Source organism: Herpailurus yagouaroundi, unplaced genomic scaffold (genome assembly GCF_014898765.1).
Source record: "Herpailurus yagouaroundi ecotype Mexico unplaced genomic scaffold, PumYag 187, whole genome shotgun sequence".
In the NCBI taxonomy this organism is placed as follows: Eukaryota; Metazoa; Chordata; class Mammalia; order Carnivora; family Felidae; genus Herpailurus; species Herpailurus yagouaroundi.
This window is the reverse complement of record NW_024412418.1, coordinates 6,388,152-6,412,912: the sequence shown is the minus strand read 5'-3', so window position 1 is coordinate 6,412,912 and position 24,761 is coordinate 6,388,152. Positions and strand designations below refer to the sequence as shown.

The following is a 24,761-nucleotide window of genomic DNA, read 5'->3' as shown; positions in this document are numbered from 1 at the left end:
ACACACACACACACACACACACACACACACACACACACACACACACATATATTTTGGAACAATGCTGGGAGTGCAGCCGCAGCAAACCCTCTGGGGGCAGGGGAGGAAGATTCCTCTTAAGAAACAAATGTCTGTGCCTTGTACCCAAAATAACCTAAAAATGAAAACAGAATCTACTTAGAAAAGAAGAGGAGGGATTGTGAGAAATAAGTGAGAGGATTTATTTTCAGAAATACCAAATATAAGCTGAGTTGTCTAGTTAACAATAGGTTTAGACCCTATTGGAAATATATACGAACCCCTCACCCCAGCACAATGGAGTCCCAAATCTCCTTTGGGAGACCTTTTACTTCCTGGTTCTTCTTCCCCTCTCCTTCTGCCGGCTTATTTTTCGCAGGCTTTGCAATGAGCACGTGCCAAAGAACTGAGGTCTCTGCATCACCTCAAGGAATGTACATTTGTTCCAATCAGATTACTTTTTGGCCTTACATGGGCATAGGTGACTTCCAGGTAAGGCTGTAATCTCTGTAGTACTTAGCCAATGAGGAATCAGGGGAACGACTTCATGCTAGGAGATAAATTGCCTGCTGCAACTGCCCCGAGTGTGCCTGTCCATCAGGCACCTGCTCTTGTAAGAATGTTGATTAAACCCTGGCCTCACTGTGCTCTGAGTCTCCACGTCCCTTCTTTGAATGAGCCAGTAGGCTTATTTCTCACAAGGCCTGCATAGGGCTCTGCACTGATGGTGAGAGTTGGTTTGGGATTCTCTCACTCTTGAAATAAATAAGTGTGTGTGTGTGTGTGTGTGTGTGTGTGTGTGTGTGTGTATAAAGTAGAATTGACAAAGTCTGACTACTCCTTTGTACACAAAGGTATTTTTAATTTCAGTAACTCAAGTCACTAACCAAACCGAAAGGCAACTTCTCTATGGCTTGCTGATTTCATTCATTCAACACTCACTCAGCACTAAGGTCAGGCATTGTCTTAGGCATTCAAGATGAAGGCCCTATAAACTCTAAGAAGAAAAGCCACCTCCAGCCCCCAAGAGAAATTTATAAAACAACCCATTGAAAAAGTGTATGATTCATTTGGCATTGATGGAATTTTTACTCATATGTTAACGATGTATGGAACTCCAGAGAATTGTAAAACAGTGCAGACCTAAAACATAATTTTCATTAAGTTTGAATACTTGTTGTGGAACTAAGGTTATTAGACATTGTGCTGTCTTTATATAAAGATGTTGCCCTGTCTTTATAGTGTTTGCCATCTATTAGCACTTTTTTTTGTCCTTCTTGTTTATTGTACTGATACAGCCTAATGAAGATGCTGTTATTTCAACTGGTAGGTTTTTTTTGTAACCTTAAGAATGGACTCACATTTAAGATACATTGATTAGTGATGGCATACTTTTTTAAAAAGTTTATTGAGAGAGTGCGGGAGGGGCAGAGAGAGAGGGAAAGAGAGAATCCCAATCGGGATCCACACTGTGAGTGCAGAGCCCATCGCAGGGCTCAACTCACAAACTGTGAGATCATGACCTGAGCGGAAATCAAGAGCCCCTGACACTTAACTGACTGAGCTACCTAAGCACCCTGATGACATACGTTTTTAAGAGATGGACAACAGTTCCTTGGATTTCCTAAAGTACTTTGCTACAAGGCCTCAGGAATTATTAGCCAAAATGGTAAATGTTCCTTAGTGTGATCATTCCTGTGGAACAATAGTCACAAAAAGTACTTGGTCTCTGGCTGTGAGGCATTGACACTTGTATGATGCAGCTATATTATCCAACTAGCCTAGAGAAAAAAAATCTCCAAGGCAGTGGTTCTCATATTTTAATAAGTCTAAATATTATCTGGTAGTCTTGTTAAAATAGCAGATTCCTATGTACAACCCCTGAGAAATTATGACTTGGGAACTTTAGGGTGGGGTCCAGGAATGTGAATATTTAGCAAGCTCCCTAGGTATATCTGGTATAATTGATACAAAGTCACATGCTGCAAAATTGCTGTTTTGTGTTAATTTCATACGCAGTATAAAATATTGACCTTCACTCAGTCATAAAGTCTTTGGTTCCAGCTAGACAGATTAATAACCATTAGCTGGAGCCTATCAGGACTCTTTTTTTTTTTTTTTTAAAGATTTTATTTTTAAGTAATCTCTATGCCCAAGATGGGGCTAGAGATCAAGAGTCATATGCTCCACTGAGTCACATGCTTAACCTAGAGATCAAGAGTCACATGCTGTACTGAGCCAGCCAGATGCCCCCCTATCTGGAGTCTCAAGGTAAAAATTCAAATAAATAAATAGTCTGATAATGCCAGAGGGCTTATTTCCCCTACTGCTTATTCTTTTCTTCTTCTGAAGTGATAATACTGCACTAATAAAGGTAGGTGCATTGTTTTAATTTTAAAATGGTAACTCTATTTTCTACCATGCAATCTCAAAAAAAAAAAAAAAAAGGTAAAGTAAAAAGGACACTTATAGATAAAGAAATAGAAAGCTCTTGCAAAATATAGTACCCCAATCCTGCAGCTGCGTCACTACACGGGTGCCAAGATTATCCATAAAGTTACACAACTTTTGTAGATGAATTTTAATACAGCTAATACTTTGCAGCTGAAGATAAAATACCCAACGTGTACTTTAAGAACATTTTAGGGGTCTGGGTGGCTTACTCGGTTAAGCATCCAACTCTTTTTTTTTTTTTTTCTTTCTTTAATGTTTATTTTTGAGAGAGAGTGTGTGTGTGAGCAGGGAAGGGGCAGAGAGAGGGAGACACTGAATCCGAAGCAGGCTCCAGGCTCCGAGCTGTCAGCACAGGGCCCAATATGGGGCTCGAACCCACAAACTGTGAGGTCGTGACCTGAGCCGAAGTTGGACACTTAACCAACTGAGCCACCCAGGCGCCCCAGCATCCAACTCTTGATTTCGGCTCAGGTCATGATCTCATGGTTTTGTGAGTTCCAGCCCTGTGTTGGGCTCTGTTCACTGACCACTGACTGAATGGAGCCTGCTTGGGATTCTCCCTCTCTCCCTTTCTCTCTGCCCCTCCCCTGCTCACACTCTGTCTCAAATAGACTTAAAAAAAATTTTTTTTTAAATATTAGACATAATTCTAAATCAGTAGCACAGCTGTTGTTTGATCAAAGACCAACCATGCAGGTCAGCCATTTTAAAGGCATCTCTGTAAGAAGTTTCTTGTTTAAAAAAAAGTGAACAGTGTATTCACACTGTAGTAAACTCTGAAGCTTCCTTGTTGTTTTGCTGCTTCTTAGGAGCCCATATTCATAGCACTCATGTCAGATTTCTTTCATTCTCTTTTTTATGCTGGCGGACCTGGTTCCAGGAGTGGAAGAATGTAGGAGTTGAGCAGCTGCGACTCAGCACAGTAGACATGACTGGAGTCCCAACCTTGGCTGACCTCCAGAAAGGAGTCCGGTTTGCTCTCAAGTATCAGTCGCTGGGCCAGTGTGTCTACGTGCATTGTAAGGCTGGGCGTTCCAGAAGTGCTACTATGGTCGCAGCGTATCTGATTCAGGTAGGAAAGGTCTTTCTGGACTGGTCCATTTACAGCAGATTTCTAGAACTTCAGTAGCATGGTCTATTGGCAGGCCTTCCTAGAAGGAGCCATGTCCCCAGTTACAGGCTGTTGGGAGATGGAAAGCACCTGGATTTTGCGGATAGGCTGACCTCTGGCGTTGCTACCTACCAGATGTGTGACTTTAGGCAAAAGTGTCTTCCCCTCTCTGATGCTCAGTTTCCTCAAACTAAATTTGTTCTGAGGTTTGAACGAGAAAGTATGTCAAGCACTGATCTACAGCAGGCACTCAAAAAATGAAGCGCAAAGGATGTTAACACCAGTAAAAGGCTAAAGCACTTTTTATAAATAGCAGTCAGGAAATCCAGTACTTTAGGTAGTAGTGCTGATCACTTATAGCCCTATAGTACTCAAGATTTCTTAAAGTATTTCAGAATAAAGTTCTAGACATTTGTGTCTAGAAACAGAGGCTCCAATGGAATTTTGCCTATCACCTTATGACTGGTAGGTGTGATACTTTCAAGAGTATTTATAAGCAAATACTCTTTAGTCCATTACTACCTGTTATACACCCCCCAACTTGACTCGTTTTTGTTACCTATCTGGCCCCTGTAGAGCATTTATTAAGTTATGTGGATAGTTTAAGGAAAAAGGAAATGTACATGTAATAGGCATCGCTCTGAGTTACTGTGGACTGGTAAGTACATGATTTAACAGTATTAAGCTTTGATCATTAGGACTCCATTTACTGGAAATGGGTTCTCAGGAGGATATTTTGGGCTGAGTGAGAATTGACTCAGAGGGCTTGAAATCTGTAGATTCTTTGTTCTGTTGAGTTCTAAACCAATATGTATCCTTAGAACACAAAGATAACCCTCCTGGTAAATCTAAAAAGTGCTGTTTTCCTAGCCACGGTGACAAGTTACATAAAAACATCTACCATGTACTCTCTCCAGGAAACTTATAACCAACAGCCCAGCTCCCAGAGGACATCTGATAGGCCTATGCCGGCTTGAAATAGGATCTCAGCTTTGCATGTTCAACCTTCTTTTTTCAGGGTTTGGCAGAGCAAGAATTAGGTAGAAAGACTGACTTGACCTCCCAGCCCATTGCAAATATTGTGGGACTAGTTGGCCGAGGGAATAAAAGTGCCCCCCACCCCCGCCATTTATAATATATGGGGCATGTTTTTTAACTCCCCTCAAAATGGAGTTTTTAAAATAATGAAATTCTAAGGGCCTTTAGCATCTGTTATTAGGTCAAGAACACCTTAACACCTCCTCCTTTCTTTCTCTGATTTCCCAATCCTGTACTTCAGGTGTACAACTGGAGTCCAGAGGAGGCTGTAAGAGCCATCACCAAGATCCGGTCACACATCCACATCAGATCTGGCCAGTTGGAAGTTCTTAAAGAGTTCCACAAGGAGATTACTGCAGGGGCAGCAAAGAAGGAGTCTTACCACACATCACAGACGTGAAATACACAGATTAGAAAGAACTCAAGACGACCCTGCTTGCTACAGAATCAAATAGTGTAACAGGACCAAGGGGGCTTAAGCCCAGACTTGACAAAGCAGGAATGTGCTAAGTAATGGATAATTTCACTCCCTTTGTCTTGTTTCACTTTCCTGAAGTAACACTGTTGTGTGCTAAGAGAGAGATTTAGTGTGGCTTCAATTCACTGGCTAAGGGGATATGGAATGAGGGGTTTTGTTTTCTTGAATAGGGTCAAAGAACTCGATTGTGTATCTAACACTGTGCCTAATGATACTTAGCCCAACTTAAAGACATTTAAACACTAGGAAGGAGAGGAGAAATACTCAGCTCAGGCTCTTTGCCACTGTCAGACCCCAATTCACTGGCTCCCCGGGGCTCTGTTCCCTTTTGGAGCAGTGATTCTGGATGTAGAAAAGGAAGTATGGGATCCAAGCAGCTTAGAAATGTGTGGGTATACAATCAATTTTCCCTAGGGAAGTCACTCCTTCAGAATTCAAAACAGACACACATATCCCTTCAAAAACTTTTATTTGTATGAACAGTTCCTAGCTCTTAGTTTATCTTAGAGCTTTTAAAAGAGTAGAGACCTTATATATTTAAGTTTGAAAAAAGTTTCTGCTATTAATCAGAAATAATCCTTTCTACTTCTTTCTGGCTTACCCCTTGGAGTAAGCCAAAAATAAAACCATATTGTACGTTTCCTGACAGAGAGATGAGAAAACAACAGACACAAGTCCTGAATTCTAGAGTTGATGCTTGCTGGTGAAGGACACCTTCAGCTTAGAGCATTCTCCCAACCAAAGCCTGAAGGAAAACTCTAACACCTAATTCTTTGTGGAAAAATTACCAACTACCCACTTTGCAGGCTATAGAAAAAAGGAAGATGGGGCACATTTCCTTCTGTCCTGGATCAGAGGTGCTTAAGTTACTTAACACTGATCAGGTAAAGAGGGGAGGCTGTGCCTATGATCTGAGAAAAGGCTTGTTCTATGAGGCACAGGATTACCAGGGGACGGCAGAGGACAGGCTTGTCTACTCTCCGTTCAAGCAGCCAGCTCAACAGCAGCAGTCTAAAAAGCCCCAAATGGAACACCCCTAAGGGTTCAGGAGGGACTGAGGGGCTGCCCTTTCTAACATGTGCCAAAAAAATAACATAGTACTCTGATCGCGGCCCCAGAGACTTCGAGTTTGGATGGATAGGTGCTGGAAAAGGGGAGGGCAAAAGTCAGCTGCTTTTCCCCTATAGCCTTAGGCCAACACAAACTGCAAATTAGTAAGCAGCACCTTAATGCCTCTGGTGACAGTTATAGCTGAAGTGGCAGGGTCAAGCTTGTAGGTGTTGGCATCCCCCTTTTTATATCGGTCCCGGAAAACATAGATACTCCCATTGCAGCTGGCAATCTTCCAGAGGGATGGGGCAGAGCTCCAGGCCTCAGGAAGGCAAAGCCGGGTAAAGCTGTCTAGGAGGGGATTGTAGCACACCAGGGAGTCCCCTTCAGCCACGATGAACACCAGATCCTTATGCACAGCTGCGTGCATGCGGCCTGCGAAGGGCAGAACATAGGGCTTCACGTGGCACTTGTCTGTCTCTGTGTCAAAGCACTGGATGAGTCGGGAAGGTTTGGTAAAGAAGTCCAGGTCATTCTCCTCCCCCCCTAGTAAGTAGATGATCCCGTTAAGGTTGGCACCAGCGGCCCCTGACACAGCCACCTCTAGCTGGGTTGTCTCTGTCCAGACGTTATCACCTACCCGATAATAGATAACTGCATTGGAGAGGGTATCCTGCAGTGTCTTGCCACCCAATGAATATATGGCATCTTTCCCAGGCACAGACACCAGGGTGTGCTGGAGCCGGTCCCGGGGCAAAGGTGCACACCATTCCCAGTCCACAGTGGCATTGTTGCACTTCCACATGCGCCGTGGGATGGACCCTCCCACCACGTATAAGTCTCCACCATGCTTGCAGGCTGCAGTGATCTGGTGGCACAAGCTGTTTTGGCCACTTACACTGATGGAGTCATCTTCCGCACAGTGTAAGGACACAGCCAACGAGTGGGTACGAGATGACTCTTTCCCGATCAGGTAAATGTGCACATTCTCCCCGATCTCCTATTGGCAAAATTAAAATTATAGATGACATCTATCAGTTCTAGGCTAAGACTCAGCTGAGACACAGATCTAAAGGTTCTGGACCACACACTTGTATCTTGCTCTAACCCGCTACTTCCCTCTGGTTACTGTATGCCATCCTGACTCTCACCTTTCAGTCATTATATGCTGGGGCAGAGAATCTGTTGCTCTCATCCTGAGCTGGTGCTTTAGGAAAAAGGTGCTTAGGATTAACGCAATGGTGAAAGTAGTTCTCTCAAGGAACTTTATGGAGCTCGGAGGCTGAGCTATGGTTTCTAGGCTCATGCACACATCCTCCTCCCCAGTTCTTAACTTTGAGCCAGAGATGACTTAATCACCATCACCAGGTATCAAAGAGGCCAGATCAGTAGATGGCTGGAATGTATAGATACTATGGTGTCCCAACCCTAAAGCAAAATCTGCCTTACCTTCAAGCTAGTCCTGAGTGACTCTGCAAAAGCCTCTCTTTCTTCTTTATTAAAATTGATCCAGGCTTCTATTGCCTCTGTTGGGTTCTGAGAACACGGAACTCCATCTGTGAGAGCCAGAGGAAAGGCATGGTCAATGGCAATCCAACAATCCAAAAGGGAAATTTAGAGCCAGTGGCTTTAAAGATACAAACCGCTTTGTTATACTACCACCATGTATGTACGTGCGTGTGTATAAGAAGTTAACCTACGTTGCATTATTTCTTTTAATCAGAATGGATGACCTGATATGCTCATATTTGCCATGGAAGCAGTCTACAGGCTGCAGAGCTCACACCTGCTAAAGTACAGCATACCTCACTAGCAGGGCCAGGATTGTTTACCTACAATTGCCGCATCACTTAAAAAGTTTCTTTTTTAAAATTTTATTTTTTAATGTTTATTTTTGAGAGGGAGAGAGACAGAGCACAAATGGGAGGTGCAGAGAGAGAGGGAGACACACAGCATCTGAAGCAGGCTCCAGGTTCTGAGCTGTCAGCAGAGAGCCTGATGCAGGGCTCGAACTCACAGACTGCGAGATCATGACCTGAGCTGAAGTCGGATGCTTAACTGGCTGAGCCACCCAGGTGCCCCTCACTTAAAAAGTTTCTTATGTAAGGGCACCTGGATGGCTCAGTCAGTTAAGCCTCCGACTCTTGGTTTTGGCTCAGGTCATGATCTCAGTTTCTGGGATCAAGCCCTGGGTTGGACTCTGTGCTGTTAATGTGGAGCCTGCTTGGGATTCTCTCTCTCTCTCATTCTCTCTCAATAAACTTTAAAAAAATAAGTTTTTAAAAAATAATTTTAAATTTAGGGGCGCCTGGGTGGCGCAGTCGGTTAAGCGTCCGACTTCAGCCAGGTCACGATCTTGCGTCCGTGAGTTCGAGTCCCGCGTCAGGCTCTGGGCTGATGGCTCAGAGCCTGGAGCCTGTTTCCGATTCTCTGTCTCCCTCTCTCTCTGACCCTCCCCCGTTCATGCTCTGTCTCTCCCTGTCCCAAAAATAAAAATAAACGTTGAAAAAAAAAAACTAAAAAAAAAATTTTTTTTTAAAGTTTATTTTATTTATTTATTTATTTATTTATTTATTTATTTATTTATTTATTTATTTTGAGAGAGAGAGGGAGAGAGAAAATCCCAAGCAGGCTCCATGCCATACGTGCAGAGCCTGATACAGGGCCCAAACCCATGAACCTCAAGATCACAACCTAAGCCAAAACCAAGAGTCAGATTCTTAACCAACTGAGCCATCCCCCCACCGCCAAAGTAAGCTTCGTTTTAAAAAAGTTCCTTATGTAAATACCTTGACCCATCAATTTACTTAGATAACTAGTCCCACAAGTACGTGCAAAGTACAGGATAGATGAGAACAATTATACACAAAAGATACCAGAGTATAAATACAAACAGCTCCTCACTACATTTTGGGGGTGAGCCCTGCTTTTTTTCTAATTCAACACTTGTATATAGACCCTTGAAAAACATGGGTTTGAACTATGTGGGTCCACTTATATGCGGGTTTTATTCAATAAATACAGTACAATATTGTAAATGTATTTTCCCTTCCTTATGATATTCCCAATAACGTTTTCTTTTCTCTAGCCTTATTGTAAGAACACAATACATACAGTACATGACACGTACAACATACAAAATATGTGTTAACGGTTTTTGTTATTGATAATGCTTCTGGTCGACAGAAGGCTATTTGTAAAGTTTTAGGGGAGTCAAAAGTTACACATGGAATTTTGACTGTGCAGAGGTTGGCAGTCCTAATCCCCACGTCGTTCAGGGGTTAACTGTGTATTGCACAGTACTATTATATTTTCCAGGTTTCCTCCCCTAAAAGGGATTGCCTGTGACAACAGCTAACTCGCAGCTGAATCTCTCAGAAGGCATCTAAATTCCTACCAGGAATAATAATGTAAATTAACACCAGAAAGCCTGAAGGCTCCTTTCTCCTGAACTAGAATGTCCACTAAACATCATATGCAAGTAGCTGAGTATGACGGGCCCCATCCCTCAACTTACCCGAGATGATATCAGTGAGCAGATGGTGGGGCAGGTGGAGAAATTCCTCTGTGCTCTGCAGCTGGGCCAGGTGGGCCTTGGCACAGTGTTTGGCGGCAGTGTACAGCTCAGGATCGCTGTGCCTGTCTGCCAGCCACATCACCTGAAGGCAGTTCCCCACCTGCACGGTGCGGGCCAAGAACCGAGAACATTCCTCAAAGAGAGACGTCAGCTGATACATGTCTGACACCTCATAAATTTCCTGCAGCTCTTCAGCTCGAAGTTTCACAGTCCCGTGGTAGATATAATCAACCAGGAGCTGGAAGACAGACTCACTGACATCCTGCAGTACAATTACCCGGTTGTGAGCCTCCTTCAGGTTGGAAGTGAACATGGACCGGAAAAAGCAGCTCTGAGCTGAGAGGACCAGCCGGTGGAGCTGAAACTCCCGGCCTTCCACCGAAATGGTGACATCAGCAAAGAGCTCTTCCTCCAGACACAGTTTCATGATGCCCTGAGCCACACGGCCCGAGTGTGACCGATCTTTGAAAGTGTAGTTCACAAAGTAGTTTTCATCCATGGATGCTCCAGGCTCCTCTGGTGATTCCATGGCAGCCAACTTCTCTCTCTGCCAGCTGTCTGCAAAGCAATACCACCCTGAGTAATGGGGAATTCACAGTCTATGAATCCAACTGTTCAATTTATGGAGGGAGAAGGTAAAAGTGAGAGCAAAGTGGGCCAAGATTGGCCTTAGTCCTGGCCCTAATGACATCTCAGAAGCTCTCCTTCAACCGAAGCTGGGTTCATTTTCCTGCAGTGACACTCCATTCCTAATGAAATCGATAAAACGTCCTACTCTGGGTGTTTCCGTATAAAAACAATATTCCTTTCCATGATGTAATAAAAACCTGGCTATTTAGGTCAACACATGAGAGCAAGCGACTGGAGGAAACCTATGATATTAAAAGCCGGGCAAAAAGCCTTACTAACCAAATGACTATTGGGCATAAAACTAGTGAGGCTCTGGGCAGGAGAACCCAATAGACCCCAGCGACCTTCTGGTCGAGGCCCCTCTTCCCCCACGTGCATGGAGTTCAGACCTTCCAATATGAGGCTTGGCCTGGGACATCTGTTAGCTCCACATTTTCTCTTTTCTGAGCTTCTCCCCCCTCACGCCCTGATGACTTTCCAAGACGCCGTTCCAGAACTAGAGACGAAGCCCCGCCGTCCCAGCAAGGGGCACTAGTAGGCCTAACGCCAAGTACTGTCCCCGCTTCACCTGGAGTCGCCTGGGAAACGGTCGCTAGGGAAACCACTCTTCTCTCCCCCTTCCCCTATCCCCTCCACGCCCCCTCCCGGCCACGCCCGCCGGCCCTCGTCAAAAGCTTAGCTCAGGGAGCGGGGGAGGGGTGTGGAATGTGGAACCCAGACCCCTACCCCTTCCCCTCCTCTCACTCCTCCGGTTCATTAGGGTCCTCGCCTTCTCTACAGTCTCTACCACACCAAACTCGGGCTACGTTCACCTCACGGCTTCCCCACCTGCCTGCCTCGGTTTCTCACCTGTTTTCCCTCCTTTCATTCCGAAGCCCGGAACCCGGAACCTCTGCTTCTAGCCCCGCGTCCGCCCGGAAGAAAATCAGATGCATGCTTCCGCTTCCGGTCCGTGCCCTTGGGGTTCCGTGTCCTGTGGGTCTTGGATGCCTGGTCTGTAACCTGGAACATGGCCGCGACGGCGGCTGCTGCGAGGGGCTGGTGGCGGGGTCTCGTAGGGTCCGTGGCGTTGGCCAGGGGTAAGCAGGGGGCAGCTGGCTGAGGCCCTGGGCGGGAGCGGAGGCGCGCCTGGCGCAGGGAGCTTATCAGGTCTCACTCTGCGCTTATTTTTCCGTACAGTGGCCGGGCGACCCTCGGTGCTGTTGCTGCCGGTGAGGAGGGAAAGCGTCGCGGCAGACACGCGCCGTATGTGTGGGCCGGGCCCTTCTCGGGACTACAGGCGGGGGACCCTTCATTCTTTTGGATATTTGCCCTTGTCCTGGGATGCCCTTCCCTGCGTCCTTTGGCAGATCTCTGTGGAGACCTGACTGCAGTGGTCCTCATGCAAGCAGAATCGAACTCTTCGCTGTGCCCTTTTAGCTCCCTGTTACGGCCTTGATTGACCCCTGTCCATTTCCATGATTCCTTTTCTCTCCAATTAAACTGTCAGCTCTTTGAGATCAGGAAACAATCTCAGAGCCATTATGATAGTAATTCACATTAATTGAGTGCTTCTTGTGTGCCAAGCACCTTGCTAAGCGATTTAGCGAGGGATCTTAGTCCTTAGGACAGTCTTACGAGGTAGATAGCATTGTGCTCTTCTTACTATACATTAGGAAACAATGCAGAGAAGTAACTTACCCAGAGTCACAGCACTAGCGAGTGACAGAGCAGGCCTGTCTGCTGCCAGAGTCAGACAACACTTAACCATGATGTGTGCAGTCTATGATGTGTGGGTACTCATGGTGTAGAGTTGCATGCATACGTGTATGGAGATATATTACAATCAACATAAGTAGACTGGGAGTCAAGAGACCTGGTATTTCCCCCTTTCTGGCCCTCAGTTACCTCAATGGCGGGGGGGAAAGGGTTTTGACTAATCTGTGAGGGCTCTTCAGCCCTGCAGCTCTTAGCTTGAGAGCCTGCTGTGAGCCAGGTGATAAGGAGATACAGAAAAGCAGAAATTCTCGTTCCCACCCTTAAAGAGTTCCTGGTCTGGTAAAAGAATTGAGACACACTGCTTAACAAAAATGCAGGCATTGTGAAGGAAGAACTAGGAAGTAGCTTTGAGAAGAGGCAAACACCCCAAACGCAGTAGTAATAAGGAGAGTCTTTGTGGACTCTGTAGGTGACATTTTCCCTAAGTTTTCATCAATTCCTATTCCCTGGAAACCCTCCACTCTCACCTTCCTCAGGATTCTGCAGGGAGCCCTGCTGGGAGACAATACCCCTTACAGACCCAGGAGACTGAATGTAGGCATGGCTGCTGCCTTCTCCATTCCTTTGTTAAATATGCCTTCTCCTTCCAGCCACTGTCCGACCACGGAATGATGTGGCCCACAAGCAGCTCTCAGCTTTTGGAGAGTATGTGGCTGAAATCCTGCCCAAGTATGTCCAACAAGTTCAGGTAATATTCACTATTGTTGTTTGGTCATGGGTCAAGAAAGAACCGTGTTCTCAGGGCATGTAGGAGTAGGCAGCCTGGTATCAAAGAAACCAAAGACTCTTCTATCCCACTTGGACTGCTTTCTCTGCCCTCAACCAGGACTCTACTAATGTTAACTGCTCTCTCAATAGCTCTTTTTTCCCCTCACCTTTCCCTTTCCACGTCTGCAGGTGTCTTGCTTCAACGAGTTAGAGATCTGTATCCATCCTGACGGAGTCATCCCAGTGCTGACTTTCCTCAGGGATCACACCAATGCACAGTTCAAATCCTTGGCTGACTTGACAGCAGTGGACGTCCCCACCCGGCAAAACCGTTTTGAGGTCAGGAGATTTGAGAAGGTTTGGGGAGTAAAGGAAAGAAAAGGGACAGACAAGTTTTAGGATGACAGCTACCAACGGGAACCATAGTCCTGCTCAGTTTCGGTTTGGGTCAAACAATACAACACAGCAGTTAAACTGGGGCCTTGGATTAGGCAGACCTCAAGTTTGAATCCTAGCTCTGCCACTAACAGGCTATGTGACTTCAGGCATTTTGTTTAGTTTTTGTAAGCTTTAGATTTCTTATGTGCAAAATATATGTGAAACTGTCCCTACTTTATATAGAGTGGCTGTGAGGATGAAATGAGATCGTACAGGTAGATTGCCAGCATGGAGCAAGTTCTCCATATATTTAGCTGTTGATATTTACTGATCATCTACTATCGGCCAGATCCTGGGATCAGGGAGAAGTAGCACCCAACACCTGCCCTCAAGGAGTCCCCCACGCTCTAGTGAGGGCGAAGGACACATAAAGAGCTTACTGTAATAACATGTAATGCATGGGATGTTAGATGTTATGAGACTGCAAGAAGGGCTCTCAGAGTCCTGTATGGGAGGCTTCTTTGAAGGGAGAGAGAATGTGCTGAATCTTAAAGGATGACCAAGAGATCAGGAATTAGCTTAGCTTGCTAAGGATTGGGGCCAGGAGTAGCATGAGCAAAGACAGGCATGCTGACATCCTAAGGTGTAGCATAGCTTAGGCCTTTGGAAGTAGTTGTAAATATAAGAATCTTGAGGATTTTGAGCTTCAGGACAGAAGGCAGGTTCACAGGTAGAAGAACCCTTACCCACCTCGTGCCTCAGACCCTGTGGCCATCTTGGTCTTCCAGCTCCTCTGTTCTCTCTAGATTGTTTACAACCTGCTCTCTCTGCGCTTCAACTCCCGGATCCGTGTGAAGACCTACACAGATGAGCTGACACCCATTGAGTCCACTGTTCCTGTGTATAAGGCAGCTAACTGGTATGAGAGGGAGGTGAGTTTCTGGACATAGTGGATCCTGCCTCTGGGCCAGAGTTGCAGAATTAGTTGAAATAACTGCATGCAGTGCATCCTCACTCGTGTGTTGGCTGATGGACTGAGTTGCCTGAGGGCCTTTTTTTTCTAGATCTGGGACATGTTTGGAGTTTTTTTTGCTAACCATCCTGATCTAAGGAGGATCCTGACAGACTATGGCTTTGAGGGACATCCTTTCCGGAAAGACTTTCCCCTATCTGGCTACGTTGAGGTAGGAGGAACCTTGAACTAGGGCAAATGGCCTCAGGGAAAGACTGGCAGGGAACCTGGGGTGTGCTGAGCATGGCAGGAAATATGGTCTGTGAATTGTGGTGATTTAAGAGCATAGGTTCTGTATCAAATCCTAGTCCCAGTTTTGTAATCTGGGGTCTGTTACTTAATTTATCTATGACAGTTTTCTCATCTGCAAAACAGGAACAGTAGTACTTAATAATAAGATTTACAGTGAGCTAGGGGTGCCTGGGTGGCTCAGCCGTGAGGCATCCAGCTTGGGCTCAGGTCATGATCTTGCAGTTTGTGAGCTTGAGCCCCTGCTTCAGGTGAGCTCAAGCCCTGCTTTGAGCTCCACTGTGTCTCTCTCTCTCCCTGCACCTCGTGGTATTCTCTCTCTCCCTGTTTCTGCCCCTCACTCAAGTGTGCTCTCTCTCTCTCTCAAAAATAAATGAATAAATTTAAAAAATAATAAATAAAAATCTACTTAAAAGATTTACATTGAGCTAAATGATGTTAAAGCCTAGTGTATTGTAATTACTCAATTGACATTAGCCATTATCGTAACGATCATTTTAATACCAAGGCAACCTTGAGGACACACTTTGTCCACAGGTCTGAAAGTGGAGGATCATTTTACCCTGCCCTGGATCTCTGAGAAGGCAGCTGACAGAGAAGATGTTTAGCCCCTGAGGATGGTTAAAGGCAGGACTAGTAACATGTGACTACAAGGGCCTTACGAAGAATTTCAGTGCTTTGCTTTACCACCCTTGTGCTACAGGTTGTTTATGAGCAGGAAGATGGTCCATTGCATACAAACATATGTGTCATTTTGTAGAAAAGTAACTTTTTAGAAATGCTGAGATAGTGGCAATCCCCCCTTGTGTACCGACATATGCCTGCTTTCTTCATGTTTTGCATGGTCCCATCTCCTTCTCAAGCTACTTCTGGTCAGGACTCCTTCCCTCTCCTCATTTTCACTGTCTGGCCTCCCTTACCTGCTTTGCCTCTTCACCTGTTTGTCTGTACTTTATCCAGCTGATCCTCCAGACAAGAAAAGCCATGCCAGCAGTGCCTGGGTCGCTCAGTAGGTTGAGTGTCCAACTTCAGCTCAGGTCACAATCTCACGTTCATGGGTTTAGCCCTGCATCAGGCTCTGTGCTGACAGCTCAGAGCCTGGATCCTGCTTCAGATTCTGTTTCTCCTTCCTCTCTGCCCCTCCCCCACTCATTCTCTCTCTCTCTCTCTCTCTCTCTCTCTGTCTGTCTGTCTTTCTCTTTCTCTCTTTCTCGCTCGCTCTCTCTCTCTTGAAAATGAATAAACAACAACAACAAAAAAAAAACAGAAAAGAAAAGCTATGCCAGATTTATTGCCTTGCATCTTTATAGTGATAGTGCCAAAGCCACATGGTCTGAACTTGAGTGCTTGCCAATTTAGGTTTACTCTTTTCGGCCACAGACTTGCTCCCTAATCCCCAACAAATGCTTATAAGCATTTCCTTATAAGAGTGGATGGGTGAGCAAAGTCATTTGTGCTGCAAAAGCAGCTCAGAGCTTATGATGTGGGGATGGTGAGCAGGGGAGCCTGACTGGGTGATTGCAGGCCGTTTTGGATTGTGGTTGGGATGGGACTTGATTGGTAATACACACATGCCTGGAGACTTGTTGACAGAGGCTGGGATAGCAGTCAAGGACAGGGAAGTAAAGAGTCTGGTGAAGTCCCCCATAGCCTTGGGAAAGTAGGCTCCTTAGCAGCTCTGAACAAGGTCTTCCTCAGTGCTTAAGCCTGCTTTTCTCTTCTGCAGTTACGCTATGACGATGAGGTGAAGCGGGTGGTGGCTGAGCCAGTGGAGTTGGCCCAGGAGTTCCGCAAGTTTGACCTGAACAGCCCTTGGGAGGCTTTCCCTGCCTATCGGCAGCCCCCTGAAAGTCTCAAGCTCGAAGCTGGGGACAAGAAACCTGAAACCAAGTAGCTCCAGGGAAGGCATGTGGATACTGGAAAACGCCTTAATCTATACTAAGCGTCCCTGTAAATAAAATCCTTAGACTAACCACTTCTTGTGTGCTTTTGGGTAGAAGTGAAGCTTGACTCGGGAAAGGGAAGATTCAGCAGGGGTTTTTCCCTCTCCCTTAAAGAGACTCTGCCAAACCAGGAATCTCTTTTAATGGGACTGAATAGTGCAGTTGCAGTCATGGTGACCTGCAAGCCTGGATGTACTTCTGAGGGAGGGTTCTGGAGCTGAAATGGAAAGTTCTCATGGTCCACAGGGCTTAGGATGGGTGTGGCATGGTATTTCCTAAAAACTGGAGGGCCCTTAACAACTAGAGGAGAAAACTCCTTGTTACAGCCGACCGTCTGGTGGCAGGTGATGGATGGAGGGGCCTGGGTGGAACCAGGGAACCCCCCCCGCCCCCATCTCATCTAAGCATCCACAGGGTTCCATGAGCCATGACTCATTTTTGAGTCTTGAGCCATGAAACCTCCTTGCAATCTAAAGGCCCATCATGTTTGGGCTAAGGTAATCTTCCTAGACTCTAGCCAGAGCTGAGAATGTTGTAAGCAAGCAAAAGAGGTCCCAGGACTGGTGCAGAATGTACTCGGAAGCTGCAGCTCTATCTTCCAGGGGACAGGACTCCCTACCCCAGCCAGCCTGGGGCCTGTTTGGCTGGCGGCTGAGCACCTAAGTTGGAAGCGCTTGACTCTGCCTGTCCATGAGACCACCCAAACAGCTCACCATGCCATTGGAGGACCAATGCAGTTGCAGGACCAAGCTTTGCAGCTGATGCTTTTGGCTGCTGAGGGGCTCCCTGGAGGCTGGGCTGGGCCTGACTGGGTGTTGAAGCCTGAGTTCAGCTGCAGGATGTTTTGGGGGTGAGGACAGATAGTAAGGTAGCGTTACTGCTGGGCTCTTTCCTACCTCTTGGGGGGTGGGGGGAAGGGTGGGGCAAGCTGGAGCTGTTTGCTACCAAGCTCCATTTTCTATTAACTAAGCATCCCGCCCATCTGGGCAGGAACAGGCTGAGGGCTTGACAAGCAGGGAGCCAGGCTTCTACTGCCAACAACTTAAGATTCCACTTTTCCATGGGATGGAAAGGTCCTGGGAAGTCAGAGCCAGCCCCTCCCTGTTTAGCATCGAAGGCTGACACACAAAATAGGAAACGCCTGAGCCGCCTGCAGTGGAAAGTTGGAGCTGCGGTGTGTGGCAGGCGGATGCAGGAGCAGAGAGCAGCTGGGGAGAGAAAGACTCAAAGGACGTGGTGGGGCACAGCTGGGACGATGCAGTTCCTGGATTGGCTAATAGTAGCCACTTGCCTTCTCCCTGGGGTAACTACAACCCAGCACTATCCAGGTACCGGGGCTTTAGGGTGGGGTGGATGGGAACCAAGGAAGGCTGTTGGCTGACAGCACTTAAATTTGGTTCTATCTGAACCTAGCAGGGCCTAGAAACTGTGGGCAAGGTGGGTACCAGACTGACCTGTGCAGCACATGGTAATGGTCTGGGCCCCAACCCCAGCATCAGAAAGGTCCAAGTGAAATGAAGGGAGGTAGTCCTAGGTGCCCTCAGTGCCAGCCCTGGACAGAGCTGGGCAGTGGCCTTATTCTAGGTGTGCAAAGCAGGACCTCCGGACCTGCCCTGGGCTTGGGACAATCATTCTAAGGGCTGGGCAGCAGACCAGAGTGAAATGAAGGAAGCTGCAGCAGACAACCCGCCTTGGCCTGGCTTCCCTGGCCTCCACATGAGCACTACTGAGGAGCAAGGAAGGAGCAGGTTCCTCCAAAAGGGGTCCTCGACCTTTGGGGAGAGTCACTGGCACTATTTTAGATCACACTGTCCCAGATGATTACAGGGAGGGGAAGTGGGAAGTGAAGTGTCTTGTGACCCAATGGTCTGGAGCTCTTTGCCAAGGGAACTGCAGAAGTTCAAGGAGGAGTCCTGGACACTTGCCGAGGTGGTATCTGGGTTTGGGATGATGATTTTGGGATCACAAGACTTATGCCTGGGAGGGAGGATGTCAATGTGCATGTGCTGTAAGGAAAGGAGGACATGGGGTGGCACTCCTACTCTTTTGTAGATAGAAGAACCTCTTGGCATCCCTACCAAGGAGCTAAGGGGCACTTCTGGGAGGCTGGGGTGTTCAGGGTGGAGCCTGGCAGGGGCCTGACTCTTTTCTGCTGCCCCAGGGCAGCCCATGAACAGAGCCAGCGTGGGAGGTGGCCTGCAGGAGCCAGAGGCCCCGGAAGTGATGTTTGAGGTCTTTCCTCCAGCCTGGGATATGGGGGTGGGAATGTCCAGAGGTCCCTAAGCTCAGGGTTGGGAAGGGGGATGTCTTAAGCTGGGCCTGCTGGGGGAGGGGGGCCACCCAGCATGGGTCCTACTGCCTGCTTATGCCCCCCTAGCCCACTCTTGCTCCCTGCCCTGCCCCCACCCCCAGGCCCCAGCCCACCCCTTACACGGCTCCCCTTACAGCTGCTTTGGGCTGGGCTGGAGCTGGATGTCATAGGGCAGCTGCACATCCAGGACGAGGAACTGGCGTCCACACGCCCAGGCCGCCGACTCAGGCTCCTCCTGCAGCACCACGTGCCCAGTGACTTGGAGGGTGCTAAGCAGCGGCTGCAGCAGTTCCAGGACCTGCGGAAAGGGCCTCCTCTTAGCCCTTGGGACTTTGAACACCTGCTCCTCACAAGCCTGTCCTGTGTCTACCGGCTCCATAAGGCTAGTGAGGCTGAGGAAAGAGGTCGCTGGGCCCAGGTCTTCGCCCTGCTGGCACAGGAAACACTCTGGGACCTATGCAAGGGTTTCTGCCCCCAGGGGCAGCCCCCTTCTCTGGGACCCTGGGCCTTGATCCTTGACCCCTTTCCCTGACCCTCCCCAACTCCTACCCCAAGCCAGACCCACCTGGGGCAGTGTTCTTACCACTGTGTTCAGGTCTCTGGCCTTGGATTGTTCCCTGGAACCTACTTTACCCCTTCCCCATTTTCTTCCCTGAGCCCTGGCAGGCTAAGAGCCTGGGTCTCAGGCAGCAGGCACAGACTCGCGGGTGTGTGTATATGTGTGTGTGTATGTGTGTGTGTGTTGGGGTTAGGGTTGAGAAGTGTGCTCAAGAGATGCTGAAAAAGAAGCTGCCCTCAAGAAAGCCAAGTTAGATGCTCCAACTCCCACCCTGGCAGTCCATAACAAGTCCTGTGGAATCTACAGGAGCCTTGTGAATGCTCAGCACCCAGTCCTAATTTAGATACCCCTTTTAAGTCCAACCAGTGCTCGGAGTCCCTGAGCCCCAAGTTCCCCATTTGGACTAGCCATAGACTAGACATCTTTAGTCCTGTCTGTTGGAGGAGGAGAGGAGGAAAGCAGGTGGAGAAACATTACCTTTTCTGGAGGGGGCGGGTGGAGACAGGGAAGCAGATATTTTTTGGTCCATCTCGACAAGGCTCAAATGAACACCTCGAGTGGGGAGTGAGGCTGTGAGGGCAGAGACAAGCTGAGGTTGGCTGGTGTAGTCCTGATCCTGTGTAGCTATTCCATTAAATGTTCTGTTCTGGCCTCCTGGAGCCTGTGTCCTTCTATGCCAGAGTAAGTTGTTTAACCCTTGTCCTGGGCAAAACACCCTCCCTGTCCTGGGAAGGCAGGAGTTGGGGCAACCAGGTATCAACTCATTCCTCACACGCCCTGCTAGAAGGAATGTTCTGTTTCCTTGAATCCCATCCTCCCAGAAAGTTAGCAGGGTGTGTGGCCCCTTGTCACAAGAAGGAACCAGCCAGACCCTAAGAATGACGTCGTAGATCAGTGGGAAGGAGTTACAAGGATTTGAAGGGGAGGCCCGCAAGGGGTCGGGTGAATAGGGTTCAGTTTAATCAAATTCCCATCTCCTCGCCCTCCCAGCGCCTGACCAAACCCTGCCTTCTGCCCTCCGCCCCCCCCCCCCCCCCCCCGGTCTGCAGTAGTCAGTGCCTTCCCATCCCACCAGCCCGAGACGACAGCGTCGCAGACAAGACAGAGCGCAGGACCCCGGGCAGACAGGCGCCGACGCAGGCCCACTTTATTGGCAGAGTCAGCCACACTGGGCGGGCCGTCATGCTCGCGCCGGCGGGGCTTTCAGGCCACGGCCCGGCTCGGCATACACGCCCCGGGCCGCCCCTGGGCTCCTCTCCCGGTCGGGGTTCAGAGCTCCGGCGGCCCGAGGCCCGGCGGGCCGGCGGGGGCGAGGTCGGGGTACACCAGGAAGCCGGAGAAGGTGATGTACTTGCCGTGGTTGCTGTAGGCGCCGTAGCCGTCGTGGTCGTGGCTGAGCAGCCAGACGGCGTCGCCGCGCCGCAGCGCCAGCATCACGCTCTGGCTCTGCATCTCGCGACGCCGCGACGCGCCGTCGTCGTAAATCATGGCCTGCACCTCGTCGCGATTCTTCATCAGCTTCACGGACAGCGTCTTGCGCGGCAGCTTGCCCAACGTGAAGGAGAAGAAGTAGGCGCCCGGCAGGCGGCAGCGGAACACGCCGGCCGCCGCGTCGAAGTCGCCGCCGATGTTGACGAGCTCCGTGTCGAAGGCGAGAGGCCGGTGCCGCGGCCCCGGGCCGGCGTCCGAGCCCACCAGGCTGCGCGTGCGCGCCGCCGAGAAGGCAGAACGCGGCTCGGGGGGCGCGGGCGGCCCGCGCGCAGGCGCGTCGGCGTCGGCGTACACCAGGTAGCCGCTGAAGGTGGCGCCGGGGGCTCCGAGAGCGTACTGCGGGGCGCCGTGCAGCCGCAGCCACACCGTGTCGCCGTAGTCGAGCTGCAGCATGGCGCTCTGGCTGGCGGCGCGCCGCGCTCCTGGCCGCCGCTGCTCGTCGAAGGCCAGCGCCTGCACCTCGTCGCGGTTGCGCACCAGCATCACCGACAGGCTCTTGTGCGGGGCCTTGCCAGCCGTGAAGGAGAAGAAGTAGGCGCCGGGCACGCGGCAGCGGAACTGGCCTGTGGCCGCGTCGAAGTCGCCGCCTATGTTCACGTACACCTTGTCGAAGGTCACCGCCATCTCCGATGTGCCCTCCAGGGGGGTGGTGCGTGCCGCCGAGAAGGCAGAGCGCAGCTCCGTCGAGCCCGGAGCCGGCTCCAGGGCCCAGCAAGCGGCAGGGCCCAGCACGCCCAGCAGGAGTAGCAGCATGGTGCCTGGGAAGGGGGCGGGCAAAAGGGGGAGGAGGGTGGGCGGTTGTGTGGGGGGCGCCTCCAAATGCCCAGAGTTCGGAGACTGGGAGACGAGTTATCTTCATAGCCTTGCCCTTGACCCACAACTAGGACTCGGTTTCCTACAGACTTGGACTAGATCAGCGGTTCTCAAACTTCGGCCGGCCTCAGGGTCCGGTAAAGAGCTTGTTAGAGCACACATTGTTGGGCCCCCACCCCCAAATTTCCATTCACTAGGTTTCGGATGAGGCTTGAGAATTTGCATTTCTAACAAGTTCCTGGCAAGGCAGATGCCACTGGTCCAGGGACCACACTTTGGGAATAACCATTAGATTAGGCCAGTGAGTCTCCTTTATTATTATTTTTTTGTAAGCACTGAACTGAACCCCTTTCTCAAGTGAAAGCTCACACACCTGTACCACAGGTCCAAGCAGAAATGCTTTAAGAGGCCTATAGTTGGGGCGCCTGGGTGGCGCAGTCGGTTAAGCGTCCGACTTCAGCCAGGTCACGATCTCGCGGTCCGTGAGTTCGAGCCCCGCGTCGGGCTCTGGGCTGATGGCTCAGAGCCTGGAGCCTGTTTCCGATTCTGTGTCTCCCTCTCTCTCTGCCCCTCCCCCGTTCATGCTCTGTCTCTCTCTGTCCCAAAAATGAATAAACGTTGAAAAAAAAAAAATTAAAAAAAAAAAAAAAAGAGGCCTATAGTCCTGTCAGCTGGGTTTACCCCCTCCCCACCTTAGCAACACAGTGGATGGTCAGGGGGTCTCTGAGTTTCCTTCAGCCTGGTTTGCTGCATTTTCTGTGGCTATACTATGGACCTCGGCCTGCCCCTCACTCAGGCACTAGCTCTCTGTACTGATGTCCTCCCTGGTGGCCACTGTTTCAACCCCCATCTGGGCAGGACAGGACATAGCTGCTCATTGACCCCTTTCCTGGCCTCTGACCCACTCAAGGGTCAGCGCCCACTCTGGACTCCCCAGGGGCCCTTCTTGCAGTAAAGAGGCCAGAACAGTTGGGCTTTGACATAGGTCCCTCCCCCCAAGAAAGCGGAGGAAGAGACAGTGACTCTTCCTCTGGGCTTGAGGGCTGGTCACTGAGGGGAAGGGGAGAACGAGGGGCTGCTGTGAATAGAGCAACAGTTCCAGCAAGGCTTTGGCAAGATTGTGAGCTCAGGAGCTTTGTTTCTCAGCAGCCATGGAGTGAAGGACTGGACTCCGTTCCTGGCTCTACTGCTTAAATGCTGTGAAACCTAAGGCAAGTGCCTTAATTTCTCTGGGATTGGCCTTCTTTATGTAAATGGGGAGGAGACCTGCCTCACAATCTTACTGAGGATGCTCTGAGATAGCAGGTGTGAACATAGTTTGTGAAGAGCATTGTTGCCCAGGTGTGCAGATGCTTCTGTTCTCGGCCTTGAAAAAAGTACTCTGATCAAATTCTGGACATAAGGAATTAGGGACTCAGTAACTCCTCCCTCTGGGAGCTTGTGAAGGCAACACTTAACTCCACCATGCTTCTTAGTAGGGCATAGGCTCTGGGGCTTGAATACCCAAAAGCCCTGAAGTGGAGACAAGGCAGGAAAGAAAGTGAGCTGGCAACAGCCCAGGATTTGGGCTTCCATGTGAGGTGCCCTGGGAGTGTGTGTAGTTTGGTGTCTCTTAGAGACCCTGGGGCTTGCTGAGAAGGATTGCCAAGTGCAGTTGCACCCTACACAACGCCATTCACCTTAGGGTACGTGGGCACTGGAATCTAGCCCACATTCTACTTGCCCAATGGTGCGGAGCTGCTGCACCTGGGGAAGGAAAAGTGTGCCTCTTTCTAATTTTCATAATAAAGACCCCAAGTCCCTAACCTCTCTGAACATTCCAGAGTACATGCCTTTCTTACAAAGGCAGCCCATGGGCTAGCCAATACCCTTGATGAAGGCAGGGAAGAGGGAGGGGACCCGTCTACGGTGGTGAAGATTGCACCTCATGAGTATTCCCTTTTACAAAGTTCTTTGGACACATCTGGTCTCACAGCAACCCTGCAAGGCAGGGGGCCCTCTCCCATTTTATAGATGAGAAAGTCAAGGCCCAAACAAGGGGAAGCATTTTGGCCCAAGGTTACCATGCCCAGTGAGGCAACCTTGAGCCAAGGTCTTTCGGTTCCAAATTCAGTGTGCTTTTCTCTCCACCATCTTTTCCTCCTAGACATATATTTCCAGCCAACCTGTCCTTAGCCTCAGTTTCCCTTTTTGCAAAAAGAGGAGAGGTAAGTGAAATGAATCTTGGGATCCAGGGCAAAGGAGAAAGAAAGCAAAAAGCAAATAAAACCAACGAGACAAGCAGAAACTCTAGCGTTTTGCCTTTGGGGAGTATGGGAACATCACTACTCTTCCTGACCCTGCTCCTCCCCTAGCGGGTCCTACCCCAGGAACACCTGCCCACCCTGCCTTCAACAATCTCCCTGCAGATTGTGGTGCACCCCACGAGGGTCAGAGGGTGTTCCTGTGTGTGTACAGTACCCAGCGTCTGCCCATTTCTCACCCACCACTGCCCACTTCCGAGGTTCCCTAGGTCCCCATCCCTCTTTAAAACCCCTTCCCTGCGCAGGTCAGAGATGGGAGGGTGTCAGGTGGGCCTCAGAGCTCCAGGAAAGGAAATGGCTGATCCTGGCTCTGCCCAGGTGAGGCTCAAAATAATCATCTTCAAAGAGAAAAAACTGGGACACATAGAGCTGGGGCAGACCCAGAGCCCCGGAACCGACGGGGGAGGTGCCGCGATGTCAAGCTAAGGGGATCTCAGAGCCCCGCTCCCCGCCAAACCCCACTCCCCAATGACCCCCTCCCTCAAGCCCCGACAGAACCTCCTCCCACCTTGAAAGCCCCTCATGTTCCCCAAAAGATAAGTCCCCCTTTTACAGAAGCAATTAATCCTTTCTCCTGAAAAAATAAATCTCTCAGGAAGGGGTACCCCAGACCTCCCCCTATCCCAGCCTTCCTTCATCCATCCCTTCGGAGTGAAAGCCCTTGAGCCTCTTTCATGAAAAGGCTCCCAGGTCCTCCTTTCAGCAAGAAAGGACCCGACTCCCCCGCGCCTTCGCCCACCCCCGCTTCCATACGGGAGAAACCTCGGCCCCCCGCCCGGGAGCTGCCCTCACCTGGCTGGGGGCGGCGTTCGGGTCGGGTTCGCTCCGAGCCCGCGATCCGGCTCCGGGCTCCGGGCGGGCGCCGGGGCTGCGCACTGAC

The 24,761-nt window shown here is 49.5% G+C and overlaps 5 protein-coding genes across 5 annotated transcripts in view; 3 read left to right on the top strand and 2 right to left on the bottom strand.

Moving 5' to 3' along the window:
* Positions 1–5,202, top strand: part of PTPMT1 (protein tyrosine phosphatase mitochondrial 1) — a 9,625-nt gene extending 4,423 nt beyond the window's left edge. The window contains exons 3-4 of the mRNA XM_040495163.1: positions 3,353–3,544; positions 4,863–5,202. Of these exons, the coding sequence (XP_040351097.1) occupies positions 3,353–3,544; positions 4,863–5,021 (351 nt within the window). The 3' untranslated portion in view covers positions 5,022–5,202. The remainder of the gene's footprint in view (positions 1–3,352; positions 3,545–4,862) is intronic.
* Positions 5,203–5,551: 349 nt separating this feature from the next.
* On the bottom strand, positions 5,552–11,319 carry KBTBD4 (kelch repeat and BTB domain containing 4). The gene is made up of 4 exons (XM_040495161.1): positions 11,206–11,319; positions 9,667–10,284; positions 7,599–7,705; positions 5,552–7,149 (listed from the first exon to the last, which is right to left on the bottom strand). Exons 1-4 carry the CDS (start codon positions 11,222–11,224, stop codon positions 6,289–6,291), a joined length of 1,605 nt encoding a protein of 534 aa, XP_040351095.1. The 5' UTR covers positions 11,225–11,319; the 3' UTR covers positions 5,552–6,288.
* A 5-nt stretch (positions 11,320–11,324) lies between these two features.
* NDUFS3 (NADH:ubiquinone oxidoreductase core subunit S3) lies at positions 11,325–16,436 on the top strand. Its single transcript, XM_040495165.1, has 7 exons — positions 11,325–11,435; positions 11,536–11,601; positions 12,705–12,802; positions 13,012–13,161; positions 14,007–14,132; positions 14,265–14,384; positions 16,188–16,436. Exons 1-7 carry the CDS (start codon positions 11,366–11,368, stop codon positions 16,353–16,355), a joined length of 798 nt encoding a protein of 265 aa, XP_040351099.1. The 5' UTR covers positions 11,325–11,365; the 3' UTR covers positions 16,356–16,436.
* Positions 16,437–17,534: 1,098 nt separating this feature from the next.
* Positions 17,535–19,926, top strand: FAM180B (family with sequence similarity 180 member B). The gene is made up of 3 exons (XM_040495166.1): positions 17,535–17,732; positions 18,566–18,636; positions 18,852–19,926. Exons 1-3 carry the CDS (start codon positions 17,594–17,596, stop codon positions 19,245–19,247), a joined length of 606 nt encoding a protein of 201 aa, XP_040351100.1. The 5' UTR covers positions 17,535–17,593; the 3' UTR covers positions 19,248–19,926.
* A 286-nt stretch (positions 19,927–20,212) lies between these two features.
* Positions 20,213–24,755, bottom strand: C1QTNF4 (C1q and TNF related 4). The gene is made up of 2 exons (XM_040495162.1): positions 24,674–24,755; positions 20,213–21,523 (listed from the first exon to the last, which is right to left on the bottom strand). The coding sequence occupies exon 2, from the start codon at positions 21,516–21,518 to the stop codon at positions 20,544–20,546; it is 975 nt and encodes a 324-aa protein (XP_040351096.1). The 5' UTR covers positions 21,519–21,523; positions 24,674–24,755; the 3' UTR covers positions 20,213–20,543.
* Positions 24,756–24,761: the final 6 nt, after the last annotated feature.

Coding starts and splice junctions, on each gene's coding strand:
- C1QTNF4 (XM_040495162.1), bottom strand. CDS start 21,518: ATGCTGCTACTCCTGCTGGGCGTGCTGGGCCCTGCCGCTTGCTGGGCC.
- FAM180B (XM_040495166.1), top strand. CDS start 17,594: ATGCAGGAGCAGAGAGCAGCTGGGGAGAGAAAGACTCAAAGGACGTGG. Junction 17,733..18,565: donor TACAACCCAGCACTATCCAG/GTACCGGGGCTT, acceptor CTGCTGCCCCAG/GGCAGCCCATGAACAGAGCC. Junction 18,637..18,851: donor CCCCGGAAGTGATGTTTGAG/GTCTTTCCTCCA, acceptor CTCCCCTTACAG/CTGCTTTGGGCTGGGCTGGA.
- NDUFS3 (XM_040495165.1), top strand. CDS start 11,366: ATGGCCGCGACGGCGGCTGCTGCGAGGGGCTGGTGGCGGGGTCTCGTA. Junction 14,133..14,264: donor CTAACTGGTATGAGAGGGAG/GTGAGTTTCTGG, acceptor TTTTTTTTCTAG/ATCTGGGACATGTTTGGAGT. Junction 14,385..16,187: donor CCCTATCTGGCTACGTTGAG/GTAGGAGGAACC, acceptor TCTCTTCTGCAG/TTACGCTATGACGATGAGGT.
- KBTBD4 (XM_040495161.1), bottom strand. Junction 7,706..9,666: donor GCTCACTGATATCATCTCGG/GTAAGTTGAGGG, acceptor TGGCTCTCACAG/ATGGAGTTCCGTGTTCTCAG. Junction 7,150..7,598: donor CACTCAGGACTAGCTTGAAG/GTAAGGCAGATT, acceptor TTTTGCCAATAG/GAGATCGGGGAGAATGTGCA.